This window comes from Hippopotamus amphibius, chromosome 15, assembly GCF_030028045.1.
Source record: "Hippopotamus amphibius kiboko isolate mHipAmp2 chromosome 15, mHipAmp2.hap2, whole genome shotgun sequence".
NCBI classification, from domain to species: Eukaryota; Metazoa; Chordata; class Mammalia; order Artiodactyla; family Hippopotamidae; genus Hippopotamus; species Hippopotamus amphibius.
The window spans coordinates 27,856,832-27,872,265 of NC_080200.1; the positions used below are offsets into that span (position 1 = coordinate 27,856,832).

At 47.0% G+C, this 15,434-nt stretch overlaps 1 protein-coding gene across 1 annotated transcript; it reads right to left on the reverse strand.

Annotated features, from left to right (window-relative positions):
- Nucleotides 1-7,895: 7,895 nt before the first annotated feature.
- Nucleotides 7,896-9,064, reverse strand: CBY3 (chibby family member 3). The gene is made up of 3 exons (XM_057708446.1): nt 9,060-9,064; nt 8,737-8,817; nt 7,896-8,646 (listed from the first exon to the last, which is right to left on the reverse strand). The coding sequence occupies exons 1-3, from the start codon at nt 9,062-9,064 to the stop codon at nt 7,896-7,898; spliced, it is 837 nt and encodes a 278-aa protein (XP_057564429.1).
- Nucleotides 9,065-15,434: the final 6,370 nt, after the last annotated feature.

Genomic DNA, 15,434 nt, shown 5'->3' on the forward strand with positions numbered 1-15,434 from the left:
CTCTGCAGAGAGAACACAAGGCCAGTCAATGGCTTGTGTTGCAGCCTTTGCAGAAAAACCCGAACTTTTGGCCAACCCCAAACTTTTGTAGGTGCAATATATTAGGAGAGGACAGAAAGCAGCAGACACACCACCTGTGGTAGCTCCCAAGAGGGCAGGAGCCAAGGTTCCTGAGCTGTGCTCCAGGGGCAGCTGGTGCTGGTCCCACCCCTAGGCCACTCCTGCTCCCAGGGTCCCATGCAAGGCCCCCTTCCTCACTGTCAGCACGTTCCTGGTGACCAAGATGATGCTGTGGGCCTTTGGTCCCTGCCCATGCCCTGTGGTCACCACAGACTTCTATGGTAATCCCATCCCACACGTGTGCAGATGCACATGGAATGCCATGGGCACAGGCTTCTGAGTGGTCTCGTCCCTGTGCTAGACACGGCTGAGAACCGAAGACAGGCAAGGCCATGCACTGACAGGCGGGGAGGCTGGTTCTGGTAGGAGTGGCCCCAGGAGCATTTCCGGGGGTGGAGACGCACGTGTTGGAACTGGCGGGTGAAGCAGGAGCAATGGTGAGTGACAACAGGAAACTGTTCAGAGCTAGGCTAGATGGGAACAGTAAAAACAGAGAAATGGGGTGAGGCTGTGAACACTTTCCTCCTGGCCAGACACAGAGGAAGCAGGTGGTATTCTGGCAAACACCCTAGATCAGCTATGACCAGACAGCTGGGTCGCCTACAAAAGGCAGGAGGGCACAGCCCCAACCTAACCAACGCAAGGCCAGTGCATTGGCTCTCCCAGACACGTGACCATGCTCTACACCTGCTCAGCAGGCACATCTTGCTCCTCTCCCCTTTTATCCTGCGTGTATTCTCGAAAGCACTTCTGTCCTGGGATCTGCAGGTTGTTTTGTGAACACATACTGGTTTTCAGATACAGTCAGTTTTTCCTCTTAAGAGCTGTGCTGCTGCTTTTATTCATTCATTCATTCATTCATTGACTGTGTTGGGTCTTTGTTGCCGCACACGGGCTTTCTCTAGTTGCTGAGAGAGGGGGCTACTCTTCTTTGTGGTGCACAGGCTCCTCATTGTGGTGGCCTCTCTTGTTGCGGAGCACAGGCTCTAGGCATGTAGGCTTCAGTAGTTGTGGCACATGGGCTCAATAGTTGTGTCTCATGGGCTCTAGAGTGCAGGCTCAATAGTTGTGGCGCACGGGCTTAGTTGCTCCACTGCATGTGGGATCTTCCGGAGCAGGGATTGAGCCCGTGTCCCCTGCACTGGCAGGTGGATTCTTAACCACTGCTCCACCTAGGAAGTCCCTGTGCTGCTTCTTATGCTCCTCTGGCTAATATTCTATTCTGGACCCCAATCTCTACAGAGTTACCACTAACCATTATTTTCTTTTTATTATGGTAAAATACACATCCCGCACATTCACACTGTTGTACATTCATCACCGCCATCCATCCCCATAACTCCTCTCATCTTGTATAAGTGAAACCACTGACCATTTTTACTGGCCCATGTTACTGTTCCAGCTGCCATTTATCACCTGAACTGCTGGGGTGGGTTAAGTGCAGAGCACTGTGGATGCAGGTAGAGGTCCTTGTCTCATCACTGCTGCCTGCTGAGCCTGATTCCAATTCTGGGATTTGCCTCCTGTTATGGACTGAATGTGTCCACAAGATATGTCAAAACCCCACCCTGCAATGAGATGGTATCAGGAGGTGGGGCCTTGGGCGATGATTAGGGTTAGGTGAGATCATGATGTGGAGCCCTCATCATGGGATTAGTGCCTTTACAAGAGTCACAAGAGGCTTCCCACCTCTGCTCACTGCCACCAAGGACAGAGCAAGAAGTTGGCCGTCTGCAAGAGGGCCCTCGCTGGACCATGCTGGCTCCCTGATCTAAGATTTCCACCCTCTAGAACTGTAAGGAACCAATTTCGGTTGTTGATAAGCCCCCCAGTCTGTGATATTTTGTTACAACAGCTTGAACTAAGGCATCCACAAAAGGTCTGAATTCGCTTAGTCACTGTCATATTCATTTCTCTGCATGCCATATGTCAGCATCTCACACTGCCCGGTCTTCTTGTTGGTATTTGTGGCTGGTACAGATCTTGCTCCACATTCTTGGGTGTGCAAGAAACATGGTTTTTAGGTGTTTTTCAATAACTCGATGTGTATGTCAAAGCTGCCACTCTACTGCAGTGATAGAAACTTACCTTCAGTCTATTTGGAGCATTCCTTACCTACCTTTCCTAGGATGTATCTAAATACTGACCTAACACTAAGTAAGGCATTTTAATAGCAAGACTGTCTCTGCTGGCATGTCTCTCATCCTTGTTCCCCAACCCTTTCTATCGCTTCCTCTCTGCCTCCATTGGCTGCCCACTTATCTTGCCCCTAAGAACACTCTGGCTTATCATCACCATTACCACAGATCTCCGAGAAGCGAGGCCCTCCACGTTGCCATTCCAATCTTGCTGCAGAGCATGGTAGGAATGCCCTCCTGGCTTCTGATTGGTAAATATCACCGTCCGGAATGGTTACATGCCACTCCCAAATCCCATCATCCCCAATGACACTAGGGAGCCCAGTCCCATGGCAGCATCTCCTGCTGTCAATCCTGGCCTACTGGGGACAGCCATCAACACCTTCTCATTGACGCAATGCCCTGCTCACTGTCATATTCCCTACTGCCTTAGCCAAAGGAGCATCCTCTGGGCAGCTTCCAGAGAACAGAGTCAAATGGTGAATCTTCTGGTCTTATGCAGTAAACCCATTCTAATATTCCCACTTCCCTGTAGTTTTCAGACCCCTTCTTTAAATTCAGCCAAGGCAATTCTGGCGTCTCCACCTCACTGGCCTTAGGCCACCATCATGTCCAAGTTTCCAGAGTCATCTGGTAGCACATCAGGACGAGCTCCAGGTGTTCTTGGCAGAACTCTAAGTCTTGAGTCATGGGAAATGTTCCCATTGCAATCAACTTCCTACCCAGTCTTATATACTCCACCACCCTTAAGATCCACTCCCACATCTGTTCCCCCAGAGGTCCTGCGGTTAGACATGCCCTGTAACCTTTTGGGCGATCAAGCTATTTCATTCTAGAGTAGGGACTGTGCTTCACTGCTTGGGCTATGCTGAGACTCAATCCTAGTTATTGGTCTAGAGGCAATGAGATGTAGAGCTTCAGAAGGATTAGCATCATTTTTTAGACATCTGCTGCAGGTACGATTGCTGCATTGTCTCCAGGAAAAATAAGGCTATTCTTCTCTATCAAGGGAAGGAGCAGCTGCTGCTGACCAGAGGGGTTCAGGGGCTCTGGGGGCTTAAGGTTGTTAAGTATATCTACCCAAACACCCCCACGCCAGGCCTTAGGGTCCCATTCCTTCCCTTTAAAAGGCTTGACTTTAGTACAGGAAAACTGTTAAAGATGCATGGGTCTTCCTTATTTTCAGCACACTCTGCTTTCTGGCTGCAAAAGTGAGCATTTCTTTACATGTTGCCTTGGGAGACTTTCTAGCTTTCACATCACACCCCGAGTTGAGTGGGCTAAGAAGAGACCTTCATTCCTTCTTCAAAGCTTCTAAGGCAGTTTTGAAAAATCAACCACCTCCATAATCCTTGTAATTACAGCTGCTTCCATATCTTTCAAGTGCCAAAGCTACTACATGAGCCAAACTTTCCCTTCAATTAGTATCTCATTCCAATCTACCAAAGATAAGAGTCTTATGCTTCAGGACACTAGGGGTTAATACCATTCTACACAACAGTGGTGAGAGGTCTTTGTTGCCTTTTGAATGGTGGGTGATCCATTTCTAGATTCCTTTCCCTTTGGCCTGCCTTCTAGTGTGACTTCCTAGTAACTGCCTTAGCTTGAATCCCCATAAAAGCAGAACTTGGGTGCAGTTTATTTGGTAGATGATTCCAGGAACTGAGAGAGAGGGAGTGAGGAAAATGGTTAGAAGGAAAATTCAAGAAAGTGTGTTTTGGTTTCTGTCCTCTACTGGAGGTTGCCCCAGAAGACATTAACTCTCCTGCAGTCCCAGGCTATCTCTGTGGGTTGAGAGAGATCCTGAGGCTTAGGAGAAAGCCCTGAAGCAGAAAGGCAGAGAAACCCACAGTAGACACTTGAAATGAGGCGTTGACAGTATACACAGAGCCATCTGCCATAGCTGTGGCTAAAATCAGAGGTGGGCTTATTAGATACAACCAAAAATTCCAAAAGCATCTGGTACACCTTCCCTGCCTCCTAAAGGATTAGATACCTGTGACAATGCCAAAGGCCAAACACCATCTGCTCCTGGGATTCAGGTGCCTACCTCTTCTAGAGATATTTCACTCTAAAAATATTTGGAGAGAGCCTACTAAGTGTTAAGCACTTTTCTACACTAAGATACGGTGGGGGGGGGGGGGGGAGAAAAACAGAAAAAAAAACCCCAAACCCTATGGAACTTATACTCTTATTGGGGCAGAGTGGGTGAAGGGAGACTGACAAAATATAGAGCATGTCAAATGGTGACAGATGCTAGAAAACAAAGCAAAAAAGGAGGGTAAGTTGTGCTGGTTTGGTTGGGTGTGGTGAGAATGCATGCTCTTTTAAACAAAGTCATTAGGGAAAACGTCACTGAAAAGGTGACACTTAATTAGACACCTGAAGGAGGTGAGTAAAATCAGCAGGACACTGAGAAGGAGCTACAGTGAGGTAGGAGAGAAATCAGAAGAGTGTAGTGTCCAAGAAGACAAGTGAAGACGAGGAGAGGTCAACTGCATGAAACGCTGCTGATGAGCCAAGATGAGGATGGAGAGTTGGCCAAAGGACTTAGCAACACTGGGGTCAATGTCATTCTTGACAAGAGCAGGCTGGGGAGAGTTGGAAGTGAGAAATCCAAAGCTGAGGGGAACTAAGAGCAAAGAGGGAGGGGAGGAATTGAAGACATGAATATAAGCAACTTTTTGGAGTTTAGTTATAAAGGGAAGCAGAGAAATGGGGCAGTAGCTGGAAGGTACTGTAGGGTCAAGGAAGGACTTTTTTACAAGATGGCAGACCTACCAGGATCTTTACTTCCATTTCCCTTCATCTCTCCTCTTGCTGCAGACAAATCTACAGCCTTTTGGACCTCCCTCCTCAAGCCCAAAAATATTTTTTGCAAAGCTCTGTTCCCCAGAGGGCTCTGAGCTGTAGAAGGTGAAACCCACAAAGAGTTCTTTGTTTCTACTTTCTGCTCTGTCACATCCCCCCCGGGGCAATGAGCTTGCTTCCTCTGTCAGGGGGTGAAATTCCAGAGCAGAAAGAACAAAGTCAGATATCTCAAAATATCATCCTGCCCCATTTGATCTGGGTCTTTTATCCACTAGGATGCCCCTCCCTAAACATGGGGCTCTCCATCTGCTGCTGATCTGGCAGGGCAGATATTTTTTTCTATTCTAGAGAATAAACCTTTCGTTTGCAAGTGCTCTGGCCAAAGCAATATTCCCTAAATTTTTGGCACTCTTGGATCACCTTTATGATTTTTGCTATTTCCCCATACCACAGGTTTTTGAAAAAATATTTATTTACTTAGTTGCGCTGGGTCTTAGCTGCAGCTCCAGGGTTCCTTAGTTGTGGCATGTGAAATCTTAATTGCAGCATGCGAACTCTTAGTTGCAGTATGCATGTGGGATCTAGTTCCCTGACCAGTGATTGGACCCAGGCCCCCTGCTTTGGGAATGTGGAGTCTCACCCCACTGTACCACCAGGGAAGTCCTCCACATAGTTTTCATCTCATGTTTTAATGGAAAGCACTTTCCTCCTTAAAAAAATTTTTTTTATGATGGTGAAATTCACAAAACATAAAACTCACTATTGTAAAGTGTACAATTCAGTGGCTTTTAGAAGATTCACAATGTTGAACAGCCATTACCACTATAGCTCCAAAACATTTTTCTTCAACCCAAAAGGAAATCCTGCTCCTACCCTGCTCCTGTTACGTAGTCGCTCCTTCCTCCCCACTCCCCCCAGCTATGGATTTGCCTATTATGGATATTTTATATAAACAGAATCATACAACATGTGGTCCTTTGCATCTGGCTTCTTTCACTTAATATAATCTCTCCATCAGTGCCTTATTTTGTGTTTTTTTCCAAGGGTATTGTTTTGATTCCCTTCTCATTGCCTTTTCTGTATATGTTTTATTTTCTAAGTTATTCTAAAAGGAAGTTTTATTTCACCACTAAAACTATTTAAAATATTTTAATCCATGTTAATGTATAGAATTATTAAAATACAAAAGAGGGCTTCCTTGGTGACACAGTGGTTAAGAATCCGCCTGCCAATGCAGCGGACACGGGTTCGAGCCCTGGTCCAGGAAGATCCCACATGCTGCAGAGCAACTAAGCCCATGCGCCACAACTACTGAGCCTGCGCTCTAGAGCCCTCGAGCCACAACTATTGAGCCCACATGCCACAACTACTGAAGCCCATGCGCCTACAGCCCCGCACATGGCAACAAAGAGTAGTCCCCTGCTCTCTGCAAGTAGAGAAAGCCCATGCGCGGCAACAAAGACCCAACACAACCAAACAATAAATAAATTTCCAAATTTATAAAAAATAAAATAAAATACAAAAGAGCACTGCTCAAAAGGAATGTTTTTACGCTTAGTGTCTAATGACATTTTGTGTTGTTTTGCTGATTTAATAGATAAGGCCACATTTTTCTACAAAGTGGTGGTTTGGTAATCCCTAGTCTTTCTCCTGAAAGCAAGTTAGGCTGAGGCAGGAGACCCACTTCTCGCAAAGGTTTCACACAGCTCTAGGGAAGTGTGTTGGAATCCAACCCAATTTAAGTTTAACTGCATGTTGAAACGGCCTGAGTACATTCCAAGGAAAGGCTGCAGATTGCAAGGGCAAGTGTCATCACCTTTGTCATGCAGCCACATCTCTCGCAAGTACAACACCCTCACCCAAGGCACCTTACACCATACCTTGGGCACAGGAGGAAGCTCCCCAGGCCCCAGGAGAGAACACAGATCTAGAAGGGATCTAGAAGGGGATCCAAAATCAGACACCTACAGGAGGAAAGGAGTGAAGCTGACCAGGAGGCGACAGCCACAATTCAGGCAACTGCTACACGGCAAAACCAAGGTCCAGGATGGCTAAGTCTTCTGGGTTTTTAGGAGAACACAGGAAATCTGGATTTTTAATATTAAATCTCCAAATTCTTAAACGTTGGCAACTCATGCAAAATTGTAAAATAAAGTGGGTCGAGCAAATCCCATCTGTGCACTGGATTAGATCTGGAGAGTGCTTGTTTCTACCTCTGTCCCGTAATTCTAGAGAGGAAAAGGAAGCCCGAACGAAGAAGCAACTCGCCAAAAGCCGCACAGCCAGGAGGCGGAGGCAGAGCCCAAAGTTCCGAGAAAGCTAATTTTTTAGGGAAACAGTTTCCAGGTCGTAAAATACACTTTTATCCTGGACTCAGGCTGAAACCCCTCCGGGAGCGCCTCAAGGAGGGAAAGGTCAAGTGCAAGGTCCCCGACCCTGCCCGTCCAACCGCACCCTCCATCCCTGAGCCCGGGTTTCCTTGCCTCCCGGACTTTGCCCTCCGTCCCTTGGGCCAAGAGAAACCCACTGCTGCCACCGCTTTTCATCGCCTGCCATCCCTGTCCCCCGTTGCACTGTTGCAAGCCTGGCTCCCACTTAGTGTTCCCAAAGCGCTGCAAACATCTTCCTTCACGGCCCTATCGCACTCTCCCAGACGGGCTGCTGGCTGAGTCACGCGTCCACACCGGGCTGGGAGTGACTGTCCCTGCATGCTCGCCCCGCGCCCCGCGCCCCGCGCCCCGCGCCCGGCGCCCGCCCGGAGACCAGTCGCGGCCCGGCCCTGCGGCGAGGAGCGAGGTGCGCAGGCGCCACACGGGTTTTATTGCGTCACCGCGACTCCAGAGCCCGCGCCTGGAGCATGAGCACGCTGCCCGCGCCCTCGCGCCTGCGCATCTTCCTTTGAAAGGCGCGCGCCGCCGCGGCCGGGCTCCCCTCGCGGTCCAGCTTCTTCTCCAGCAGGTGCATGCGCGCCGTGGTCTCCGTCAGCATGTCCATGAGCAGCTCCTGCTGCAGCTTCAGGTAGTTGTTCTCCTCCAGCAGCACCTGGCTCTCGATCCGCTGCATCTGCGCCCGCCAGCCCGAGGCGGTGGGCGAGGGCAGCGGTGGCCGCGACCGCACCAGCTGGCCCTCGGCGGTCCAGCGGCCGCCGCGGAACACGAAGGCCTCGTCGCTGAGGCGCGTGCGCGGCGCGCCGTAGCTGAGGCCGAGCTCCTCCTGGCGCGTCTGGTGGTCCAGCAGGTAGAAGGTGGACATGGAGGAGATGCGGCGCAGCGGCGGGCGCCGCGGCGAGAAGCGCCGCGAGAAGTGGTCGGCCCAGAACTGCCGCAGCTGCTTCCACAGGCGGCTGGCGTGGCCCGAGGCCGGGCACCCGAAGGCCTCCAGGGCGAGGGCCGGGCGGGCCTCGTCGGGTGCGTGGATGCCCGGAGTGGAGCCGTGAGGATGCGGGCGACCCAGTCTGCGCCTTTGCCTCGCAAGCCCGGATGTCCAGAATGATAAAGGCGAGCCAGAGGCACTGCTGAGGAGCAAGAGTCTGGGTGAGCAGCCTGCTCGGACGAGCTGCCCCCTCAAACCGCGAGATCTGGTGGGCAAGGGCTCAAGCCTGCGGCTGGCGCTCGGGGTCCAGCCCTGCACACTCGCACCAACAGCAGTCTCCCAGAAACCACGTTACCCGAAGACCACTCTTTCAGGCCATGGGGAGAGATAGGCAGATGAAGGACCAGAATCCTGCTCTCTGAGTGCTGGGTGGCTGCTGGAAGGGGTTAATAGGCCCCTTAAGGGAGGAGGGAATGATAGTAGAGACAAGTAGGTACTTAAAAGATGCACAGGAATTTGACAGGTAGATTGGGGGTGGATAAGGGAGAGCCTTTAGGCAGAGTGAAGAGCTTGGCAAGGCAAGGCTAGAATGTTGCACATGTGAGGAAGAGCTTGGGGTAGGGTATTGAGCTGGGAATAGCAGGAGAGGAAACTGGAAAGGGGGACCAGGGCACTCACTACATGAGGGTGCTGTGCAGACAGACTTAAAAGTTTAGACTTCCTTCTGTGTTTTAGAGGGCACTGCTGAAGGATTGCAAAGCCGGGGCTAGATCTACGTTCTGGAAAGTATCTGGTGGATGTAGCATACCCAATAACATTACTGCCCCCATCATTCAGTTATTTTACAACCTTGAACTGACTGGCACCTGCTCTGTGCCAGGCCCCGGTCTGGGTAGAGGATCCCCAGCAGAGCTTATGCCTGCCCTCAAGATGCTCCTGGTCCATCTGGGAAGCTAGATATGTGCGTGTAGATCACACAGTTCAGTGTGGTCAGTCCAGTGGGGGCATGTGACTTATGCTTAGGGCTTGAGCCAACAGAGGTTGCACAGACTGGACATGACTTTTATCCCACGCAGACTACATGCTCAAGGAAGCTAAAGTCCAGGTAACAGACATGTCCCATTCTCCCTCTCCCCCCATTCCTGTAAGTGCTGTTTGTGTTGTGTGAGAAAGAAGACTATATGCTTTCTTTTAAATTCCTGTTCTCTCCACGGAGAGTGAAAAGAGAAGAAACCCTGGGGCAGGGTTCCCTCTGTCATGTGTTCTTGAATTCAACACACACTTACTCCTCACACACCTGGAAAGTACAATCCCTAGATCTGGCCCAGGGACATGTCTCTGGAAGACCACACAGAGCCCAAGGCTAGAACCAGGCCCACCCTTGAGGTTGCATCTTTCCAGAGGACCCTCCCCCGATAATCCTCACGTATTGTGCCTCACCTGGAGGATGTGTTGGAGATGCCAGGCTGCTGTCCCAGGCTTGGCCCCATCTCTGAACCACTCAGCTGCTGTCTGCTGACTATGAGTCACAATGCCTCTAGGCCAGATCAGCTAAGCTATAAAACAGACCCCTGGGCTCTCCCCTGTATTCATTCAGTGCACTTATTGAGCACCTACTGTGTTCCAGGCACTGTTCTTTGGAAGGTATTCCCCCATCAAGCTATCCTTCTTAGCAGGGAGAAGGTCATAAGCAGAGTCTGAGATAGGAATGTGTTCTAGGAGAGTGAGCAAAATGGTCCCTCATGAAGCTAACCAGGGGTGTTTGGTTCTGACCCATGGGTCAGGTTTCCTAGAAGCAGAGCCTCAGATGAGAATTTTTAAGGGATTTACTGAGGAACTCCTCTCTGGAGAAGGGAGTAGGGGAAGTAGGACAGGGCAGGGAAAAAAGCTAAAGCTAAACAGAAATGTGGCCTCAAGTGGAGACTAGCTCTAGCCAGATTCCATGGGGAACTGTAAGAAACAGAGTTAGGTCTCCTTACTGCAAGGGAGCCAATTTTTTGTGCCCTTCTTCTCCCCCCCAGCCCCTCATTTCAGCCAGTCATTGGCAGGGGCAACTGTGAGTTGTCAACCAACACTTAAGGCACTTATGGTGGGGGGGTGCACCCCCAGTGAAGGGATCTGTGGGATGTGAACAGCATAAAAGAGGGAGGAAGAGACTAGATAGTAAAAATGAAATAACTAAATGAATAAGAATTTTTGGTTGTGATACAGGCCATGAAGAAAATAGAGAAATACAGAAAGTGACTTTAGGACCAAAATGAGGGGTAGGGACCAATTTAGACCCGGCACTCAGTGAAGGCAGTTGATATTCATACTAAGACCTGAGTGATGAGAGACCCTAGCTACGTGAAGGTAGGGGCTAGAGGTACAAAGGAGCTGGGCTTGTTTGAAGGACAAGTGCTGTGTTAAATAGTGGAAGGAAATGAAATCACCCCTTACTCACCCACCACACCCAGTCAATTGCCATCACCTCTACTTGGCTTTCCTGACCCCAAGGATCTCTGGCAGGGGCCTCCCAGTTAATCTACCTTCTTGATGGCTCTAGAAGAGGTCACCCAGCTCCAGGAGAGCTCACAACATAGGGCAGAGCCAACTGGTGTGCCACCTCCCAGGAAACTTTTCTTTAACAGTTTTATTGAGGAAATAATTGACACAATGAACTACATAGATTCAGTATTTATAATGTACACTTTGATATGTTTGGGTAATTTGACGTAAGAAATCATTACCAAAATCAAGATAATAAAGATATCTGTTACCTTCAGAAATTTCCTCTGCTCCCATCACTATATAGATTAGTTTGAATTTACTAGAATTTTATATAAATAGAATTGTTTAGTATGTACTTCTTGCAGCATAATTATTTTAAGTTGAAATTCATTCACGTTGTTGCATTTATTGACAATTCATTCCTTTTTTGGTAAGTAGTATTCCATTATATGGAAATATCACAATTTGTTTTTCCATCCACCATTGGTGGAAATGTGGGTTGTTTCCATTTGGGGGGGCTATTATAAATACACCTGCTATAAATGTCTGTGTACTAGTCTTTGTGTGGCCACATGCTTTAATGTCTCTTCAATAAATAGCTAGGAGTAGAATGGCTGGGTAATATGGTAGGTGTATGTTTACCTTTTTATGAAGTTACCAAGGTTTCTCCAAAATGGTGTACCACATCCCCACCAGCAGTGAAAAAGTTTCTGTTCCTGTTCCTCCAACACTTAGTATGGGAAACCCTTTTAATTTTAGTTATTCTAGCGGGTGTGTTTAAATTGTGATTTTGATTTCATTTTTCTGTTGGCTAGTAATGTTGAGTATCTTTTCATGTGCTTATATGTTACCCTTGTGGCTGAAGTTGTTCTTCTCTCCTCACCCCACCCTTTTTTTTTTTTTAAACTGGATTGTTTGTCTCATTGAGTATTCGTTCTTTAATGCTAGGTAAAAGTCCTTTGTCAGATACGTTTTGCAAGTATTTTTTCCCAGTCTATGGCTTGCCTATTAAAGCAAAAGTATTTAATTTTAATAAAGTCCAATTTATCAATTTTTACTTTGCTCAAAAGGTCATGCTTTTGGTGTCATATTTAAGAATGCTTTGCCAAAGTGAACGTTTCACTGTTTTAGCTTTACATTTTATATTCCGTTTTGAGTTAATTTTTGTTGTTTTATTTGTTGATAGCGTTTTTTTCATGTGGATGTCGAGCTGACCCAGCACCATGTGTGAAAGACTCGCCTTTCCCCACTCTTTGCAGCTGTGTCTCTATTGTTCATCACGCGACTGTGTATGCATGCCTGTTTCTGGGCTCTCTGTTCTCTTTATTGGTCTTTTTATTCTTGTACCGATACCGTATTTTCTTAATTATTGTAGCTTACAGGAAGTCTTTATCTGGTAATGTAGATCTTCAAACTTTTTTTTTCAAGATTGCTTTGGTTTTCTAGGTCCTTGGAATTTTCATGTAGTTTCAATTCCATGTTATTGAATTTGTATCCTAATTTTAGAATTAGAATGTCAGTTTCCACAAATAAACCTTTATGCTCACTGTTGAAAGCTCTCTCTTATCATCAGGATAAGCTTGAATCAGCCCTCAGAAGGTTGTGTAATGGACATGGAATCGGAGCCCAGGAGTATTTTAACCCAGCCAATCACACATTCCCCTTCTGTCCCTCACTCCCTCTTCCACCAACACCAACCCCCCCCCCGCAACTGTGTCTATGTTATTAAAGCTAATTTTCAGTAACACTCATGACATTTCAGGAAGGTCCTAAATAGTCATCAGGAATGGTATACAGCAACTTTCGATTTCCCTATTTCCATGGTTTACAAAAAAGGAAAAGCTGCAAAACCCAAGGAAGTCTTTTTTGATGGTTTGAACAGGAAAAGTTTAGAGGAGGAATAATTCCCACTTAACATGTTAACTCCTTTCACAAGCAGACCTTGATTTTGAGGAAAGTTAATGAAAACTGTAGGAGTTTTTCTGTTTTCTGTGGGGGGTGGGGTGGGGGGTGGGGTTTGGCCACATGGTGCGGCATGCAAAATCCCAGTTCCTCTAACAGGGATCAAACCCGTGCCCCCCACAGTGGAAGTTCAGAGCCCCAACCATTCGACTGCCAGGGAAGTCCTGAAAACTGTGGAATTTAAAGATCCACAATCAGTGACAATGATTCCTGGCTCCTTTGAGGGACTCTGTCTCAGTGTCACTGAAAAGACCAGATTTGGAGCCTGTGAGGAAAGGAGTGCCAGGTCCCAACAGGTCTGAGTTTTAAGGACATAAGCTCATTCTGATGGCACAGAGGAAAGGAGAAAAGACCTAAAAAAGAATTTTAATTTCTTCACAGCCATAGTGGTTGTAAATGTCAGTGCATCCCTTCTCTTGGCAACCAAGAGGAATACGTACTTCCAAAACCAAGGAAGCAAAATCTTCTTTACCCTCATGACCATTTCAGCGCAGCTTGTAAGAGAATCTGTTAGTGATCGTTACTCTTCCCTGAAACAGTGAGGGGTTCTCTGTGCTAATATAGCTTTAAAAACAAACAGGGACTTCCCTGGTGGCACAGTGGTTAAGACTCTACCTGCCAATGCAGGGGACATGGATTCGAGCACCGGTCCGGGACGATCCCACATGCCACGGAGCAACTAAGCCCATGTGCCACAACTACTGAACCTGCACTCTAGAGCCCACAAGCCACAGCTATTGAGCCCACGTGCCACAACTACTGACGCCTGCACGCCTAAACCCTGTGCTCCACAATAAGAGAAGCCACTGCAGTGAGAAACCTGAGCACTGCAATGAAGAGTAGACCCTGCTCGCCATGCATGCAGCAACAAAGACCCAATGCAGCCAATAAACTAATTAATTAATTAAAAACAATTATTTGGGACTTCCATGGTGGTCCAGTGGTTAATAATCCACCTTCCAACGCAGGGGACGTGGGTTTGATCCCTGGTAGGGGAACTAAGATTCCCACATGCTGCAGGGCAGCTAAGATCGTGTACTTTGGAGCCCACGCGCCACAATGAAAGATCCCAAGTGCCACAACAAAAACCCGATGCAGCCAAAAATAAATATTTTTTTAAAAATATTTGCGTTTGTATAAAACCTGATAAAAACAGTAATCCAAATAGTAGAGAACACAAGAACATAGTTATACAAAATACACAAGCTTAACCCGGTACCTCCATTTTCTGCAAGGTGCCTTTTTAGGAAGAACAACTTTAGCAGGAAAGGATGCCCATCCCCTATGTGGTTCATCCTTCTCTTGGGCTTTTTCTTCTTTAGCTTCTCCTTCATCCTTCCTCTTGGCTTTGGTGGTTTCAGCAGGGGTGGGATGCAGCACAAGGGGTGACCGCGGTGGCAGTCTCGGGGTTGCTATTGCTTCCTCTTGCATACTCATGCTGCTGTCAAGACATTATGCCTTAAAATTTGTTACATGCATGTTCTTTGGAATCTGCAGTACTCTATGGAAAATGTTTAAATTTTCTGTTTTAAAAGATAACTGAAAAAAGGTGTTGATGATGTTCTATCTGCTCTAGGTAACCACCAGGAAGCACCCTAGAACCCGAGAGTCTGCACCTGGGTGGCGGCTAACCAGAGGGGAAGGCAAGCAGACAGGCTTGAGAGCACTGAGCTCCCCTGTGAGTGGAAGATTTCAGTCTTCTGAAGAGTGAAAAGTAGACTGAGAAGGTGCATCATGGCACAGCACAGCACATGTGCCAACTGAACTTGAAAACATCTGCCTCAGGGCATTGGGAGCAGATCACAGGTCAAACAGCACTGATTTTCAGCGGAAAAACAGTTTTTGTTGTCCTATTTAAGTGTTAATTTGAATGTTTTATAAATAATTTATAAATTTATTGTGGTTTTATATTTGTATAACAGCTGTAAATAAATGAATGGTAGGCTTATGTTTATAAACAATTTAGACAAAATGTGTGGTGGGTTAATATTTTGATTAGCCCATATATAGCTGTCATGGATATTCCTTTTTATGAAGGTACCTGTTATCATTTAAATGAAAACGTGAGGCTTTCTGCAGAAAACAGAATTGTTTGGGGGCTTCTAGCTTCTGAAATAGGCTCTAGGCTCTATGGGCTCTGAACAGCTCTGAAATAATTGTCTTGAATTGTGAGAGCCTGGCTTTCTCGCTCTCTCTCTCTTTTTTTTTTTTTTTTTTTTTTGCTTTGCTGCACTGCTTGCAGGATCTCAGTTCAGTTCCCCAACCAGGGACTGAACCCGGGCCACAACAGTGAAAGCACTGAATACTAACCACTAGACCACCAGGGAACTCCCCTGGCTTTCTTTTCTTTTTTTTAAGTTGTAAATTTAAAAATTGTGCAAGGAAAAAAAATTTTTTTAATAAATAAAAAAATAAAAATTGTGCGAGGAACACCAGCATACCCTTTATCTAGATTCCCCTACATGCAACATTTTACCCTATTTCCTTTATCATTTCTGAACCTTTCATATACATCATGGTCCTTTGCTCCTAAATACTTCAGTGTGTATTCTCTTACATAACCACAGTACAGTTATTCACCTTATGAATTTACCTTGATAT

What these genes read in the sequence shown, in the direction of transcription:
- CBY3 (XM_057708446.1), bottom strand. An exon ending in CCTGAAAGAGTGGTCTTCGG is followed by an intron (nt 8,647 to 8,736) that starts GTAACGTGGTTT and finishes CTTGCCCACCAG; the next exon opens with ATCTCGCGGTTTGAGGGGGC.